We start from the raw sequence: 18,792 nt of genomic DNA on the forward strand, positions 1-18,792 counted from the left end.
AAATGAACAGGGAGGTGTTACAATTGAAACTACAGAAATACAAAGGACCATACTAAAAGCAACTATATGCCAATAACATGGACAGCCTAGAAAAAAATGGACAAATTCTTAGGAAGGTACAAACTCCCAAGACTGAATCAGGAAGAAATAGGAAATATGAACAGAATAATCACAAGTACTGAAAGTGAAACTGATTAAAATATTTCAAACAAACAAAAGCCCAGGACCAGATGGCTTCACAGGCAAGTTCTATCAAACATTTAGAAAAGAGTTAACACCTATCCTTCTGAAGCTGTTCCAAAAACTTGCAGAGGAAGGAACACTTCCAAACTCATTCAATGAGGCCACCATCACTCTGATAAAAAAGCCAGGCAAAGATACCACAAAAAAAGAGAAAACACAGGCCTATATCACTGATGAACATAGGTGGAAAACTCCTCAAAATACTAGCAAACTAAATCCAACAATACATTAAAAGTATCATACACCATGATCAAGTGGGATTTACCCCAGGGATGCAAGGATTTTTCAATATCCACAAATCAATCAGTGTGATATACCACAGTAACAAATTGAAGAATAAAAACCATATGATCATCTCAATAGATGCAGAAAAAGCTTTTGATAAAATTCAACATCCATTTATGATTTTAAAAAAAAACTCTCCAGACAGTGGGCATAGAGGGAACCTACCTCAACATCATAAAGGCCATATATAACAAACCCACAGCTAGAATTATATTCAATGGTGAAAAGCTGAAAGCATTTCCTCTAAGATCAGGAACAAGACAAGGATATCCACATTCCACTTTTATTCAACATTATTTTGGAAGTCCTAGCCATGGCATTCAGAGAAGAAAAAGAAATAAAAAGAAGCCAGATTGGCAAAGAAGAAGTAAAACTGTCACTATTTGCAGATGACATGATACTATACATAGAAAATCCTAAAGATGCAATGAAAAACTACTAGACCTTAATAAATTCAGTAAAGTTGCTGGATACAAAATACACTGAAATCTTTTGCATATCTATACACTAACAATGAAAGATCAGAAAGAGAAATTAAGGAAACAATCCCATTTACCATTGCATCAAAAAGAATAAAATACCTAGGAATAAACCTACCTAAGGAAAAAAAAAAAAAAAAGAAACTTACCTAAGGAGAAAAAAGACCTATACTCTGAAAATTATAAGATGCTGATGAAAGAAATCAAAGATAACAAACAGATGGAAAGATATACCATGTTCTTGGATTGGAACAATCAATACTGTCAACATGACTATACTACCCGAGGCAAACTGCAGATTTAATGCAGTCCCTATCAAATTACCAATGGCATTTTTCACAGAACCAGAACAAATAATTCTAAAATTTGTATGGAAACACAAAAGACCCCAAATAGCCAAAGCAATCTTGAGACAGAAAAACAGCTAGAGGAATCAGACTCCCCTACTTCAGACTATACTACGACGCTACAGTTATCAAAACAGTATGGTACTGGCACAAAAACAAACATAGATCAATGGAACAGGATAGAAAGCCAGGAAATAAACCCAAACACCTATGGTAAAGTAATCTACAACAAAGGAGGCAAGACTATACAATAGAGAAAAGACAGCCTGTTCAATAAGTAATGCTGGGAAAGGACAGCTATGTGTAAGAGAATGAAATTAGAACATTCTCTAACACCATGCACAAAAATAAACTCAGAATGGGTTAAAGACCTAAATGTAAAGCCAGATACTATAAAACTCCTAAAGGAAAACATAGGCAGGATATTCTTTGACATACATCATAGCAGTATCTTTTTGAATCTGTCTCCTGAGTAATGGAAATAAAAATAAAAATAAAATAAAGTAGGAACAAATGGGACCTCATGAAACTTAAAAGCTTTTGCAGAGCAAAGGAAACCATAAACAAAATGAAAAGACAGCCTACAAAATGGGAGAAAATATTTGTGAATGCTGCTACTGACAGGGATTAATCTCCAAAACATACAAACAGCTCATGATCAAAAAAAGACCAACCCAATCAATAAATGGGCAGAAGCTCTAAATAGACACTGTTCCAAAGAAGACATACAGATAGCCAAAAGGCACATGAAAAGATGCTCATGCCTAATGGTTAGAGAAATGCAAATCAAAACTACAATGAGGTATCATCTCACACTGATCAGAATGGACCTCATCAAAAAGTCTCAAAATAATAAATGCTGGAGAGGGTATGGATAAAACAGAACCCTTCTACACTGTTGGTTGGAATGTAAATTGATACAGCCACTATGGAGAACAGCACAGAGGTACCTTAAGAAGCTAAAAGTAGAGCTACCATATGATCCTGCTACTTTACTCCTGGGCATATATCCAGAGGAAACCATAATTCGAAAATATACATGGACCCGAATGTTCACTGCAACACTACTTACAATAGCCAAGACATGGAAGCAATCTAAATGTCCATCGACAGAGGAACAGATAAGGACAATGTGGTATATATATACAATGGAATGTTAGCCATAAAAAGAATGAACTGATGCCATTTGCAGCAACATAGATGGACCTAGAGATTTTCATACTAAATGAAGTCAGAGAATGACAAATATCACATGATATCATTTACGTGTGGAATCTTAAAAAAAAATTGAAATATACAAAACAGAAATAGACTAATAGACACAGAAAACAAACTTATGGTTACCAAAGGGGAAAAGGGGGGAGGGCTAAATTAGGAGTTTGGGATTAACATATACACACTACTATATATAAAATAGATAACCAACAAGGAACTACTGTATAGCACAGGGAATTATACTCAGTATTTTATAATAACCTATAAGGGAGAAGAATCTGAAAAAGAATATATATACATATATATGTATGTATAACTGAATCACTTTGCTGTACATCCGAAACTAACACAACATTGTAAATCAACTGTACTTTACTAAAAAAATTTTTTTTAATCTGAATGGAAATTGATTCCCAAAATATTTGCCCACTCTCACACTGCTGGGAATTTTCATGCACTACGAGGGGAATACAGATAGCACAGTTTGAAACTATTGCTCTAAAATACGATTCTTAACTTTGGGGTCTTAATCCTTTAAATTGTGTTGAAGTCTATGACTGATAAATTTTCTGGAAGGAGGGTCCAATCTCAGCCTTGCTTTATCTCTCTCGCTTACTCATGCATGTGTACCTACACACTCGCGCACAGAAACGTTTTCATTCACAGATCTCCAGATGCTCAAATATGGACCTCAAGTTAAGAATCATGGCTTAAAAACACTCATTTTCAGAAAGCTCAAAAATAAGTTTCTTTTAGCTTTATCTCGATGCTTCTTAATTTTGGTGATTTAAGAGTGTTTTTATTTAACAACTTTGTATAGAAAACAAAATAAAGAGCATTTCACTTGCATGTCCCCCCAATATCCTAGGGAGAGATACTTTAGGGAGAGCATCCCACCTGAAACAACTGAGGATGGCTCCTACACAGTTCACATTTGATCAAACTTGGATTATGGTTCTTGATCCTGTTTTTTTTTCTTTATTCCATCTCTCTCCACAAAATCTGAATGAACTGTACAGTCTCCCCTAAAGTTATAACCTCTTTAATTTCCACTACCCTGCTTCCCACTCAACAATTTGAACTTACAAAAGAAAATACTAGGGAAGGATCAAGGATCACTCATGTTTTGTTTTGTTTTTTTGTGGTACGCGAGCCTCTCACTGTTGTGGCCTCTCCCGTTGCAGAACACAGGCTCCGGACATGTAGGCCCAGCGGCCATGGCTCACGGGCCCAGCCGCTCCGCGGCATGTGGGATCCTCCCGGACCGGGGCACAAACCCGCGTCCCCTGCATCGGCAGGTGGACTCTCAACCACTGCGCCACCAGGGAAGCCCCATCACTCATGTTTTAAAGAGATTCTTCACTTTACAGAAAGATTCACAAGTGCCCTTTAAATTTTTAGCTTGTTTTTAGTGAACTTAAAGTATTATTAGCTTTAAAAAACTCAAATGCATTCTGTTTCTAAATATAAAGAACAGGTTGCTTAGTAGCTTTCCCTCTACTTTTATAGCTCTTATTTTTCAATGTCCCTAAATATAAAGGACAGATTTCTTAGTAGCTTCCCTTCTACTTTTATAGCTCTTCTTTTTCAATGTCTTTTCACATATGTTTAAAAGTAATTAGAGTACTCGCTTCGGCAGCACATATACTAAAATTGGGACGATAGAAGATTAGCATGGCCACTGCGCACAGATGACACACAAATTCGTAAAGCGTTCCATATTTTTCTGTCTACAAGAGACCCACTTCAGACCTAGAGACTCATACAGACTAAAAGTAAGGGGATGGAAAAAGATATTTCATGCAAATGGAAACCAAAACAAAGCTGGAGTAGCAAGTCTCTTATCTGACAAAACAGACTTTAAAATAAAGACTATTAGAAGAGACAAAGAAGGACACTACATAATGACCAAGGGATCGATCCAAGAAGAAGATATAACAATTGTAAATATTTATGCACCCAACATAGCACCTCAATACATAAGGAAAATACTAACAACCATAAAAGGGGAAATCGACAGTAACACATTCATAGTAGGGGACTTTAATACCCCACTTTCACCAATGGACAGATCATCCAAAATGAAAATAAAGAAACACAAGCTTTAAATGATACATTAAACAAGATGGACTTAATTGACATTTATAGGACTCTCCATGCAAAAAGAACAGAATACACATTTTTCTCTAGTGCTCATGGAACATTCTCCAGGATAGCTCATATCTTGGGTCACAAATCAAGCCTTGGTAAATTTAAGAAAACTGAAATTGTATCAAGTATCTTTTCTGACCACAACGCTATGAGACTAGATATCAATTACAGGAAAAGATCTGTAAAAAATACAAACACATGGAGGCTAAACAATACACTACTTAATAACGAAGTGATCATTGAAGAAATCAAAGAGGAAATAAAAAAATATCTAGAAACAAATGACAATGGAGACACAACGACCCAGAATCTATCGGATGCAGCAAAAGCAGTCCTAAGAGGGAACTTTATAGCAATATAATCCTACCTTAAGAAACAGGAAACATCTCGAATAAACAACCTAACCTTGCACCTAAAGCAATTAGAGAAAGAAGAACAAAAAAATTCCAAACTTAGCAAAAGGAAAGAAATCATAAAAATCAGATCAGAAATAAATGAAAAAGAAATGAAGGAAACGATAGCAAAGATCAATAAAACTAAAAGCTGGTTCTTTGAGAAGATAAACAAAATTGATAAACCATTAGCCAGACTCATCAAGAAAAGGAGAACACTCAAATCAATAGAATTAGAAATGAAAAAGGAGAAGTAACACCTGACACTGCAGAAATACAAAAGATCATGAGAGATTACTACAAGCAACTCTATGCCAATAAAATGGACAACCTGGAAGAAATGGACAAATGCTTAGAAATGCACAACCTGCCAACAGTGAACCAGGAAGAAATAGAAAATATGAACAGACCAATCACAAGCACTGAAATTGAAACTGTGATTAAAAATCTTCCAACAAACAAAAGCCCAGGACCAGATGGCTTCACAGGCGAATTCTATCAAACATTTAGGGAAGAGCTAACACCTATCCTTCTCAAACTGTTCCAAAATATAGCAGAGGGAGGAACACTCCCAAACTCAGTCTACGAGGCCACCATCATCCTGATACCAAAACCAGACAAGGATGTCACAAAGAAAGAAAACCACAGGCCAATATCACTGATGAACATAGATGCAAAAATCCTCAACAAAATACTAGCAAACAGAATCCAACAGCACATGAAACAGATCATACACCATGATCAAGTGGGGTTTATTCCAGGAATGCAAGGATTCTTCAATATACGCAAATCAATCAGCGTGATACACCATATTAACAAATTGAAGGAGAAAAACCATATGATCATCTCAATAGATGCAGAAAAAGCTTCTGACAAAATTCAACACCCATTTATGATAAAAACCCTGCAGAAAGTAGGCATAGAGGGAACTTTCCTCAACATAATAAAGGCCATATATGACAAACCCACAGCCAACATCGTCCTCAATGGTGAAAACTGAAAGCATTTCCACTAAGATCAGGAACAAGACACGGTTGCCCACTCTCACCACTCTTATTCAACATAGTTTTGGAAGTTTTAGCCACAGCAATCAGAGAAGAAAAGGAAATAAAAGGAATCCAAATCAGAAAAGAAGAAGTAAAGCTGTCACTGTTTGCAGGTGACATGATACTATACATAGAGAATCCTAAAGATACTACCAGAAAGCTACTAGAGCTAATCAATGAATTTATTAAAGTAGCAGGATACAAAATTAATGCACAGAAATCTCTGGCATTCCTATACACTAATGATGAAAAATCTGAAAGTGAAATCAAAACACTCCCATTTACTATTGCAACAAAAAAGAATAAAATATCTAGGAATAAACCTACCTAAGGAGACAAAAGACCTGTATGCAGAAGATTATAAGTCACTGATGAAAGAAATTAAAGATGATACAAATAGATGGATGTTCCATGTTCTTGGATTGGAAGAATCAACACTGTGAAAATGACTCTACCATCCAAAGGAATCTACAGATTCAGTGCAATCCCTATCAAACTACCACTGGCATTTTTCACAGAACTAGAACAAAAAATTTCACAATTTGTATGGAAACACAAAAGACCCCGAATAGCCAAAGCAATCCTGAGAACGAAAAACGGAGCTGGAGGAATCAGGCTCCCTGACTTCAGACTATACTACAAAGCTACAGTAATCAAGACAGTATGGTACTGGCACAAAAACAGAAAGACAGATCAATGGAACAGGATAGAAAGCCCAGAGATAAACCCACGCACATATGGTCACCTTATCTTTGATAAAGGAGGCAGGAATGTACAGTGGAGAAAGAACAGCCTCTTCAGTAAGTGGTGCTGGGAAAACTGGACGTTACATGTAAAAGTATGAGATTAGATCACTCCCTAACACCATAAACAAAAATAAGCTCAAAATGGATTAAAGACCTAAATGTAAGGCCAGAAACTATCAAACTCTTAGAGGGAAACATAGGCAGAACAGTCTATGACATAAATCACAGCAAGATCCTTTTTGACCCACCTCCTAGAGAAATGGAAATAGAAACAAAAATAAACAAATAGGACCTAATGAAACTTCAAAGCTTTTGCACAGTAAAGGAAACCATAAACAAGACCAAAAGACAACCCTCAGAATGGGAGAAAATATTTGCAAATGAAGCAACTAACAAAGGATTAATCTCCAAAATTTATAAGCAGCTCATGCAGCTCAATAACAAAAAAACAAACAACCCAATCCAAAAATGGGCAGAAGACCTAAATAGACATTTCTCCAAAGAAGATATACAGACTGTCAACAAACACATGAAATAATGCTCAACATCATTAATCATTAGAGAAATGCAAATCAAAACTACGATGAGATATCTCACACCAGTCAGAATGGTCATCATCAAATAATCTAGAAACAATAAATGCTGGAGAGGGTATGGAGAAAAGGGAGCCCTCTTGCCCTGCTGGTGGGAATGTAAACTGATACAGCCACTATGGAGAAGAGTATGGAGGTTCCTTAAAAAACTACAAATAGAACTACCATATGACCCAGCAATCCCACTACTGGGCATATACCCTGAGAAAACCATAATTCAAAAAGAGTCATGTACCAAAATGTTCATTGCAGCTCTATTTACAATAGCCCAGAGATGGAAACAACTTAAGTGTCCATCATCGGATGAATGGATAAAGAAGATGTGGCACATATATACAATGGAATATTACTCAGCCATAAAAAGAAACGAAATTGAGCTATTTGTAATGAGGTGGATAGACCTAGAGTCTGTCATACAGAGTGAAGTAAGTCAGAAAGAGAGAGACAAATACCATATGCTAACACATATATATGCAATTTTAAAAAAATGTCATGAAGAACCTAGGGGTAAGACAGGAATAGACACAGACCTACTAGAGCGTGGACTTGAGGATATGGGGAGCGGGAAGGGTAAGCTGTGACAAAGCGAGAGAGAGGCATAGACGTATATATACTACGAAACGTAAGGTAGATAGCTAGTGAGAAGCAGCGGCATAGCACAGGGAGATCAGCTCGGTTCTTTGTGACCACCTGGAGGGGTGGGTTAGGGAGGGTCGGAGGGAGGGAGACGCAAGAGGGAAGAGATATGGGAACATAACATATGTATATATATAACTGATTCATATTGTCTTAAAGCAGAAACTAACACACCATTGTAAAGCAATTATACTCCAATAAAGATGTTAAAAAAAAAAAAACTTAGAGGAGTCTGGGAAATAGCACACCAGGAATCAGGATCCCCACTTGGTGGGTGAAGAAGCTTAAGTGCAGCTACCAAGTTCATTCATGGCAAGGAGAAAGCTAGCGCTCAACGTTCCAGTCCAGTATCCACAATGCCTGCCCTGATGGTGTGTTGTGACCCAAGTTGCTGATGGTGCATGTTCCTTGTGCTATTGTAGATGTTGATGAGTGTCTGGAGCAGAATGTACACTGTGGACCGAATCGCATGTGCTTCAATATGAGAGGAAGTTACCAGTGCATCCAGACGCCCTGTCCACCTGACTACCAACGGGATCCTGTGTCAGGGTATGTCTTGCCTTCTCTTCCCAGACATGCTTTTGAAAATCCTTCTTCCTCTCTCTCCTTGACCAACAACCCCTGTCTACAGTCATGTTTCACTCACAGGAAGTCAATAGCCCCCCAGGGGATAGAGAGTTACGATGTGTTCCTTCTTCAGTGAACTGGCAAAAAATGAGCTCATCCTGCAGCAGCCACTGCAGCTGAAACCATCACTTTGAGCTGCAGGGTTTCTTGGAGCATGTCTCCCCAGCATGTAATCCACCAAGCAACATCTATAATTCTGCCTCATCAGGAAACATTTTATAGGGTGATAGAGCCTGCTTTTCTTTGAAATTGTCTCATTTCCGTTGGTGTTGCCTCAGGGTTTTCAGGGCTCTCAGACGTTAGAGCGCTCCAAGAAGTATCATGGCTGTTATGGTGATGAGTCAACATGACTCCATGAGAGCGTGGAGGAGAGCAAAGATGAGTCAGTGGTCTGTCCATTTACATCTCATCTTGCTTACGTATCCTGCTGTCTGAAACACTGTCTTTTCTGGGTCCTGAATAAACCACTCTTCTATTTTCTCCCTCCCCTTACAGAAATGTTGTATTCTGTTTAGGTACCAAGTTAGTGGGGTGCTTGGAAAATGAGATAATAGCCATAATGAATAGGATCCACTAATAAGGTGGTTCTGAAACCAAATGCTGGTTGGATCTCACACTTCGTTTTCCTCTCAGCGGTGACTACCATGTTACTGTAACATGTTCAAGTGTGGACTGGCCAGGATCCATCAAAAACCTATTTGTAATCTGTCTGAGGGTAATAGGAAGGAAAGGGAAAAAATTAAAAGTGCAGACTTAGGATACTTTTAAAAATACTATGACTGAAGAATCCCTATCTTCAGAACATTATCCTTTGTACTTTTTTTTTTTAGTTTTACTCTTTATTACCAGTGATTTCTGGCAGACAATTTAAAAGTCATGATGACTCAAAAACAACCACTGTGGGCCCTGGAAAAAGAAAATATAGTATTTTTAATCTAAAATCATGTGGAAGGCAAATACAGAAGGAAGTTTTTTTTCAGGAGTCCTAATTGACCTTTTATTATTTTTAGAAAAGTAAACCAAATATCAAGATATTCTATTTCCGCTTTCAAATAGTCTTAGGGTAGATGTTAAAATTTTTAAATCATTTACATTCTTCTCTTTAAGAAGTCCTTGTTTCCAATATATGTGCAGATGCTTCTCTTTCCAAAACTGACTTCATTTTAAAGGCAATCTTGTGGTACTCATACTTTTTTCAATGGTTCAAAAGCTTCTGATTTTAATAGAGCTGAGGAAGAGATATATGACTCCAGACCAGCACAGTCTCCTCACCATCTGGCATCTGGTTTCCGTTAATGACACAGAACATGGGGTGAGCCTTAGTGCTTTGCAGTCAGACTGTCTCCTGCCTTTAATGCCCAAAAGTTGTCATGGATCACGATCACCTGCATCATGCTTTCTCCTGCTTCCAAGCCAAGATAACTGTATACATTTCATGTGTTTGTGGTCCTCAGGTTCTGCCTCAAGAACTGTCCACCCAATGATTTGGAATGTGCCTTGAGCCCGTATGCCTTGGAATACAAACTTGTCTCCCTCCCATTTGGAATAGACGCCAATCAGGATTTGATCCGGCTGGTTGCATACACACAGGATGGAGTGATGCATCCCAGGACAACTTTCCTCATGATAGATGAGGAACAGACTGTTCCTTTTGCCTTAAGGGATGAAAACCTTAAAGGAGTGGTGTACACAACACGACCTCTACGAGAACCAGAGACCTACCGCATGAGGGTTCAAGCCTTATCCTACAGTGCCAACGGGACCATTGACTATCAGACCACATTCATAGTTTATATAGCTGTGTCTGCCTATCCATACTAAGCAGCTCTCCAAAGCCTAATCCACATAATTAAACTGCATATATCATGGGAATCAAGTTCTCTTCCAGATTACTGTCTCCTGAGCAGTTGCAATCTTGGCAACTTGAAAATGGTGCTATGCTCTTTTGTGTGCCTTCCTTGGTACTGCTGAGGTATTTTCATGATCCCACCATGGTCATATCTTTTGGTAAGGTCTAGAAAAGTCCCTTAGTATTTTCTTTATTTATTACACTGGAGCAGACACTTCGCAAAGATTATTCTGAACATCTAACAGGACCCATCAGTGATGTGTTATAGTAACATAGTAGCTAAGATAATTTCCTGTAAAAAAAAGAAAAAAAAAGCCAAGTGGATTTGAGCATTTAACCATTTTTAGAATAATAAAACTGGTTGCTATGTGTTTTGATCAAAGCTTACCGAGTAACTTATGAAGATGCTTTTTTTATGTATTAATACTTTATAATAAGACTTACATACTTATGTTCACTTAGGAAAGAAATACCACTCATTGTAGAAATATAGTACAGCTTCTAGAAAGTTTTGATACCAAATGATGCTCACCTTGATTGAACATCCAAAATGAGGAGATTATTTTCAGTGACTTTGTGGAACCAGCTGAACCAGTTAGGATAACAGGAAAAAATATTTTTGTCCTCAGTGATTATTTATGGCATGGATCTTTGCTCTAACATTTTTGACATGGCCTTCCATTCAGTTAGCGCCATAACTTTTTTTTTTAAGTTTTTATTGAATTTGTTACAATACTGCTTCTGTTTTATGTCTTGGTTTTTGGCCATGAGACATGTGGGATCTTAGCTCCCCAACCAGGGACTGAACCCACACCCCCTGCATTGGAAGGCAAAGTCCTAACCACTGGACTGCCAGGGAAGTCCCATCTCCATAACTTTTACGTTCTAGACTTTTTTAATTTTCCTGTCAATTGGAAACAATTTATTTTAAATACAGGTGGGACAGTTTTGTTTTTCTTGAAAATCTTGTATGTTCAAATTAGCATAAACGTTAAACGTCAATACACTGTAAATGGTGGTAACAGACTCTGGAAGCAATTGGCAGGATGTATTCTATTTTTATGAAGTGTACATATATTTCCTTCGTGTGTATTTTCTATATAATATCTTGATGGACTCTTTTATAAAGTTATTTTATAAAAAAAAACATTGTTACAGTAAAACCTCCCTCAATAAAATTTTCACATCCTTTTTCTTAACATTTTTGAAAACCTAAAATTTGTTTCCTTATAGCTGAAGTATTAAAGTTTATAGACGCACATACATATATGTGTATGTCATACATATCATAATTTAATCATCACAGCTCTTGAGATAGTATTATTCACATTTTATATGTCAGGATCCTAGGATTCAGATAACTTATGTAACTTCCTTAAGACAACACAGCTAATTAGTCACAAAAATGTCATACCTTCTACCTCCCATGACTCCACGTTAAAGAGTATCTCCATTTCATGACAGTTTTCTCACCTAGCTGAACAGTTTTGTATCACACAATGTGACTTCATCTACCTGTGATAGGTAATAAGCTAGCAAAGGTCTGATCATGGCCTATGATTGAAGAATGTTTACCTAGCTCACATTATTCAAAGAAACCTGGAAAAATCATCCAGTCCACAGCCAGGCAGTCAGGAGGGTGATTACCTAAATCAATGTTTGCCAAAGAATATTCTACAGAACAATAGCCCAGGGAAGGTACTTTGAGTCAACTGAGTTCCAATATCAAGAAGTTTGTGAAACACTATATATCATGTCCTCCTATTAAATATTTACTATGAGTACTGATACTTAAATAATCTTAGAAATTCAGTAGTAAACAAATTTAAATTGTTCAAGTCCACAATTACCAAAATATTTAATCACAAACATTTGTCCCCAATATATTGTAATATATCACTGAACATTTGGAGAATGCTGGTTTAATATAGTCAAGATATCTGCTCAACTCCTTAGTCCCTAGAAAGGATACTTTACAGCCTACTTTGGTAAACAATTCCAGCACATGACTTTGACCATTGAGCTTCTTCTTAATTGAACCACACTGACTTTAACACCCCACTTACATCAATGGAGAGATCATCCAGACAGAAAATCAATAAGGAAACACAGGCCTTAAATGATACATTAGACCAGATGGACTTGATATTTATAGAGCATTCCATGGAAAAGCAGAATACACATTTTTTTCAAGTGCACATGGAACATTCTCCAGGATAGATCACATGCTGGGCCAGAAAGCAAACCTCCGTAAAGTTAAGAAAATTGATATCTTATCAAGCATCTTTTCCGACCACAACACTATTATTAGACATCAACTACAGTAAGTCCCCTACATGCAAATGAGTTCCATTCCAAAAGCATGTCCACAAGTCCAATTTGTTCGTAAGTCCAACAAAGATAGCCTAGGTACCCAACTAACACAATCAGCTATATAGTAATGTACTGTAACAGGTTTATAATACTTTTCTTACAAATAATACATAAAAAAACACAAAAAACAAAACACTTTTAATCTTACAGTACCTTTAAAACTACAGTAATACAACAGATGGCATACAGGGGCCAGCATCGAGTGAACAGGCAAGAAGAGTTACTGGAGGCAGGAGAGGAGGTGGGAAATGGTAGAGCTGAAGGATCATCAGCAATAGGAGATGGAGAGCAAAGGGCAAGCTGCAATTTCACTCAAGCCTGACATCAATGGTGCAGGTTTTGGTTCCTTGCTGGATTCAATTTACCCTCTTGAAAAAAACCATCCAGTGATGTCTGGGTAGTAGCTCTTTTTTTCTCATCACAGATGACATGGTAGCCCTGGTTTACATTCTGGATGGCTGCTGCAACCTTCATGTATTGTTCTACATCCGGGTCCTGTGCCTCAAAAACTAACAGTGCCTCCTCAAATAAAGAAAATTCCCTTGCCATTTTCTGCATTGTGAATCTCTTCAGTTACTTCTTTCTCTTGTCTCTCTTCATCCTTTCTCCGGGCCTCCAATTCCTGGCACTTCTTAGCAGGACCAGTTACATCACTACTGCTTTTACGATTGCTTCTGGACATCCCAGGCTTGAAATAAAGATACTGTGCTACTGTACTCTATACAGCACTGTACAGTAAAGTACACAAAAGCACAACCACTTGTAGAGGAAGCATGCACATGACAATGTACACCAGACATGTGAACTAACTTACATGACTGGACATACAAATGCACGTTCACATATTTGAAAGTTCACAACTTAGGCTTCTGGAAGATGGCAGAAGAGTGAGACGCAGAGATCACCTTCCTCCCCACAGATACACCAGAAATACATCTTCACGTGGAACAACTCCTACAGAATACCTACTGAACGCTGGCAGAAGAACTCAGACATCCGAAAAGGTAAGAAACTCCCCACGTACATCAGTAGGGCAAAAGAAAAAAGAATAAACAGAGACAAAAGGACAGGGATGGGACCTGCACCAGTGGGAGGGAGTTGTGAAGGAGGAAAGGTTTCCACACACTAGGAAGCCGCTTTGCGGGCGGAGACTGCGGGTGGCAGAGGGGGAAAGCTTTGGAGCCACGGAGGAGAGCAAGCAACAGGGGTGCGGAGGGCAAAGCGGAGAGATTCCCACACACAAGATCAGGGCCGACCAGCGCTCACCAGCCCGAGAGGCTAGTCTGCTCACCCGCCGGGGCGGGCGGGGCTGGGAGATGAGGCTTGGGCTTCGGTCGGAGAGCAGGGAGAGGACTGGGGTTGGCAGGGTGAACACAGCCTGGAGGGGGCTAGTGCACCACAGCTAATCGGGAGGGAGTCCAGGGAAAAGTCTGGACTTGCCGAAGAGGCAAGAGACTTTTTCTTCCCTCTTTGTTTCCTGGTGCGCGAGGAAAGGGGATTAAGAGCGCTGCTTAAAGGAACTCCAGAGACGGGTGCAAGCTGCGGCTAAAAGCGCGGACCACAGAGACAGGCATGAGACACTAAGGCTGCTGCTGCCGCCACCAAGAAGCCTGTGTGCGAGCACAGGTCACTATCCACACCCCCTTTCCGGGGAGCCTGTGCAGCCCGCCACTGCCAGAGTCCTGGGATCCAGGGACAACTTCCCCGGAAGAACGCACGGCGAGCCTCAGGCTGGTGCAACGTCCCGCCGGTCTCTGCCGCCGCAGGCTCTCCCCGAACTCCGTACCCCTCCCTCCCAGCGGCCTGAGTGACCCAGAGTCCCCGAAGCACCTGCTCCTTTAACCCCGTCCTGTCTGAGTGAAGAAGAGACACCCTCCGGCGACACACATGCAGAGGCGGGGCCAAATCCAAAGCTGAGCCCTGGGAGCTGTGAGAACAAAGAAGAGAAAAGGAAATCTCCCCCAGCAGCCTCAGAAGCAGCGGATTAAAGCTTCACAATCAACTTGATGTACCTGCATGTGTGGAATACATGAATAGACAACGAATCATCAAAATTGAGGAGGTGGACTTTGAGAGCAATATTTATGATTTTTTCCCCTTTTCCTCTTTTTGTGTGTATGTGAATGCTTCTGTGTGAGATTTTGTCTGAACAGCTTTGCTTCCACCATTTGTGCTAGGGTTCTATCCGTCCGTTTCATTTTTTTAATTTTTCTTTCTTAATAATTATTTTTTATTTTAGTAACTTTATTTTATCTTACTTTATTTTATTTTACTTTGTCTTTCTTTTTTCCTTCTTTCCCTCCTTCCTTCCCTTCTTTCTTCCGTCCTCCCTCCTTCCTTTCTTTCTTTCTCTTGTTTCTTTCTACTTCTACTAATTCTTTCTACTTTTTCTCCCTTTTATTCGGAGCTGTGTGGATGAAAGGCTCTTGGTGCTGCAGCCAGGAGTCAGTGCTGTGCCTCTGAGGTGGGAGAGCCAACTTCAGAACACTGGTCCACAAGAGATCTCCCAGCTCCACATAATATCAAACAGCAAAAATCTCCCAGAGATCTCCATCTCAACACTAGCAGCGAGCTTCAATCAATGACCAGCAAGCTACAGTGCTGGACATCCTATGCCAAACAACTAGCAAGACAGGAACACAACCCCACCCATTAGCAGAGACGCTGCCTAAAATCATAATAACTCCACAGACACCCCAAAACACACCAACAGAGGTGGACCTGCCCACCAGAAAGACAAGATCCAGCCTCATCCACCAGAACACAGGCACTAGTCTCCTCCACCAGGAAGCCTACACAACCCACTGAACCAACCTTAGCCACTGGGGACAGACACAAAAAAACAACGGGAAATGAGAACCTGTAACGTGCAAAAAGGAGACCCCAAACAGTAAGATAAGCAAAGCAAGAAGACAGAAAAATACATAGCAGTTGAAGGAGAAAGATAAAAACCCACCAGATCTAACAAATGAAGAAGAAATAGGCAGTCTACCTGAAAAAGAATTCAGATCAATGATAGTAAAGATGATCCAAAATCTTAGAAATAGAATAGACAAAATGCAAGAAACATTTAACAAGGACCTAGAAGAACTAAAGATGAAACAAGCAATGATGAACAACACAATAAATGAAATTAAAAATACTCTAGATGAGATCAATAGCAGAATAATTGAGGCAGAAGAACGGATAAGTGACCTGGAAGATAAAATAGTGAAAATAACTACAGCAGAGCAGAATAAAGAAAAAAGAATGAAAAGAACGGAGGATAGTCTCAGAGACCTCTGAGACAACATTAAACGCACCAACATTCAAATTGTAGAGGTTCCAGAAGAAGAAGAGAAAAAGAAAGGGACTGAGAAAATATTTGAAGAGATGATAGTTGAAAACTTCCCTAATATGGGAAAGGAAAGAGTTAATAAACTCCAGGAAGCACAGAGAGTCCCATACAGGATAAATCCAGGGAGAAATATGCCAAGACACATATTAGTCAAACTATCAAAAATTAAATACAAAGAAAACATATTAAAAGCAGCAAGGGAAAAACAACAAATAACACACAAGGGAATCCTCATAAGGTTAACCGCTGATCTTTCAGCAGAAACTCTGCAAGCCAGAAGGGACTGGCAGAACATATTTAAAGTGATGAAGGAGAAAAACCTGCAACCAAGATTACTCTACCCAGCAAGGATTTCATTCAGATTTGATGGAGAAATTAAAACCTTTACAGACAAGCAAAAGCTGAGAGAGTTCAGCACCACCAAACCAGCTTTACAACAAATGCTAAAGGAACTTCTCTAGGCAAGAAACACAAGAGAAGGAAAAGACCTACAATAATGAACCCAAAACAATTAAGAAAATGGGAATAGGAACATACATATTGATAATTACCTTAAATGTAAATGGACTAAATGCTCCCACCAAAAGACACAGATTGGCCCAATGGATACAAAAATGAGACCCATATATACACTGTCTACAAGAGACCCACCTCAGACCTAGAGACACATAGAGACTGAAAGTAAGGGGATGGAAAAAGATATTCCATGCAAATGGAAACCAAAAGAAAGCTGGAGTAGCAATTCTCATAGCAGACAAAATAGACTTTAAAATAAAGACTATTAGAACAGACAAAGAAGGACACTACATAATGATCAAGGGATCGATTCAAGAAGAAGGTATAACAATTGTAAATATTTATGCACCCACCATAGCAGCACCTCAATACATAAGGCAAATACTAACATCCATAAGAGGGGAAATCGACAGTAACACATTCATAGTAGGAGACTTTAACACCCCACTTTCACCAATGGACAGATCATCCAAAATGAAAATAAATAAGGAAACACAAGCTTTAAATGATACATTAAACAAGATGGACTTAATTGATATTTATAGGACATTCCATCCAAAAAGAACAGAATACACATTTTTCCCAAGTGCTCATGGAACATTATCCAGGATACAGCATATCTTGGGTCACAAATCAAGCCTTGATAAATTTAAGAAAATTGAAATTGTATCAAGTATCTTTTCTGACCACAATGCTATGAGACTAGATAACACTTACAGGAAAAGATCTGTAAAAATACAAACACATGGAGGCTAAACAATACACTACTTAATTATGAAATGATCACTGAAGAAATCAAAGAGGGAATAAAAAAATACCTAGAAACAAATGACAATGGAGACACAATGACCAAAAACCTATGGGATGCAGCAAAAGCAGTTCTAAGAGGGAAGTTTATAGCAATACAATCCTACCTTAAGAAACAGGAAACATCTCGAATAAACAACCTAACCTTGCACCTAAAGCAATTAGAGAAAGAAGAACAAAAAATCCCCAAAGTTAGCAGAAGGAAAGAAATCATAAAAATCCGATCAGAAATAAATGAAAAAGAAATGAAGGAAATGATAGCAAAGATCAATAAAACTAAAAGCTGGTTCTTTGAGAAGATAAACAAAATTGATAAACCATTAGCCAGACTCATCAAGAAAAAAAGGGAGAAGACTCAAATCAAAAGAATTAGAAATGAAAAAGGAGAAGTAACAACTGACACTGCAGAAATACAAAAGATCATGACGGACTACGACAAGCAACTCTATGCCAATAAAATGGACAACCTGGAAGAAATGCACAAATTCTTAGAAATGCACAACCTGTCAAGACTGAACCAGGAAGAAATAGTAAATATGAACAGACCAATCACAAGCACTGAAATTGAAACAGTGATTAAAAATCTTCCAACAAACAAAAGCCCAGGACCAGATGGCTTCACAGGCGAATTCTAACAAACATTTAGAGAAGAGCTAACACTGATCCGTCTCAAACTGTTCCAAAATATAGCAGAGGGAGGAACACTCCCAAACTCATTCTACGAGGCCACTATCACCTTGATACCAAAACCAGACAATGATGTCACAAAGAAATAAAACTACAGGCCAATATCACTGATGAACATAGATGCAAAAATCCTCAACAGAATACTAGCAAACAGAATCCAACAGCACATTAAAAGGATCATACACCATGATCAAGTGGGATTTATTCCAAGAATGCAAGGATTCTTCAATATATGCAAATCAATCAATGTGATACACCATATTAACAAATTGAAGGAGAAAAACCATATGATCATCTCAATAGATGCAGGGAAAGCTTTTAACAAAATTCAACACCCATTTATGATAAAAACACTGCAGAAAGTAGGCATAGAGGGAACTTTCCTCAACATAATAAAGGCCATATATGACAAACCCACAGCAAACATTGTCCTCAATGGTGAAAAACTGAAAGCCGTTCCACT

The 18,792-nt window shown here is 38.5% G+C and overlaps 1 protein-coding gene and 1 non-coding gene across 2 annotated transcripts in view; both read left to right on the plus strand.

Annotated features, from left to right (window-relative positions):
- Positions 1–10,781, plus strand: part of HMCN1 (hemicentin 1) — a 519,661-nt gene extending 508,880 nt beyond the window's left edge. The window contains exons 106-107 of the mRNA XM_065885936.1: positions 8,556–8,682; positions 10,215–10,781. Of these exons, the coding sequence (XP_065742008.1) occupies positions 8,556–8,682; positions 10,215–10,581 (494 nt within the window). The 3' untranslated portion in view covers positions 10,582–10,781. The remainder of the gene's footprint in view (positions 1–8,555; positions 8,683–10,214) is intronic.
- On the plus strand, positions 4,193–4,295 carry LOC136140548 (U6 spliceosomal RNA). Its single transcript, XR_010657631.1, has one exon. It is a non-coding gene; the product is annotated as a U6 spliceosomal RNA (small nuclear RNA).
- Positions 10,782–18,792: the final 8,011 nt, after the last annotated feature.

This window comes from Phocoena phocoena, chromosome 1 (genome assembly GCF_963924675.1).
Source record: "Phocoena phocoena chromosome 1, mPhoPho1.1, whole genome shotgun sequence".
NCBI lineage: Eukaryota > Metazoa > Chordata > Mammalia > Artiodactyla > Phocoenidae > Phocoena > Phocoena phocoena.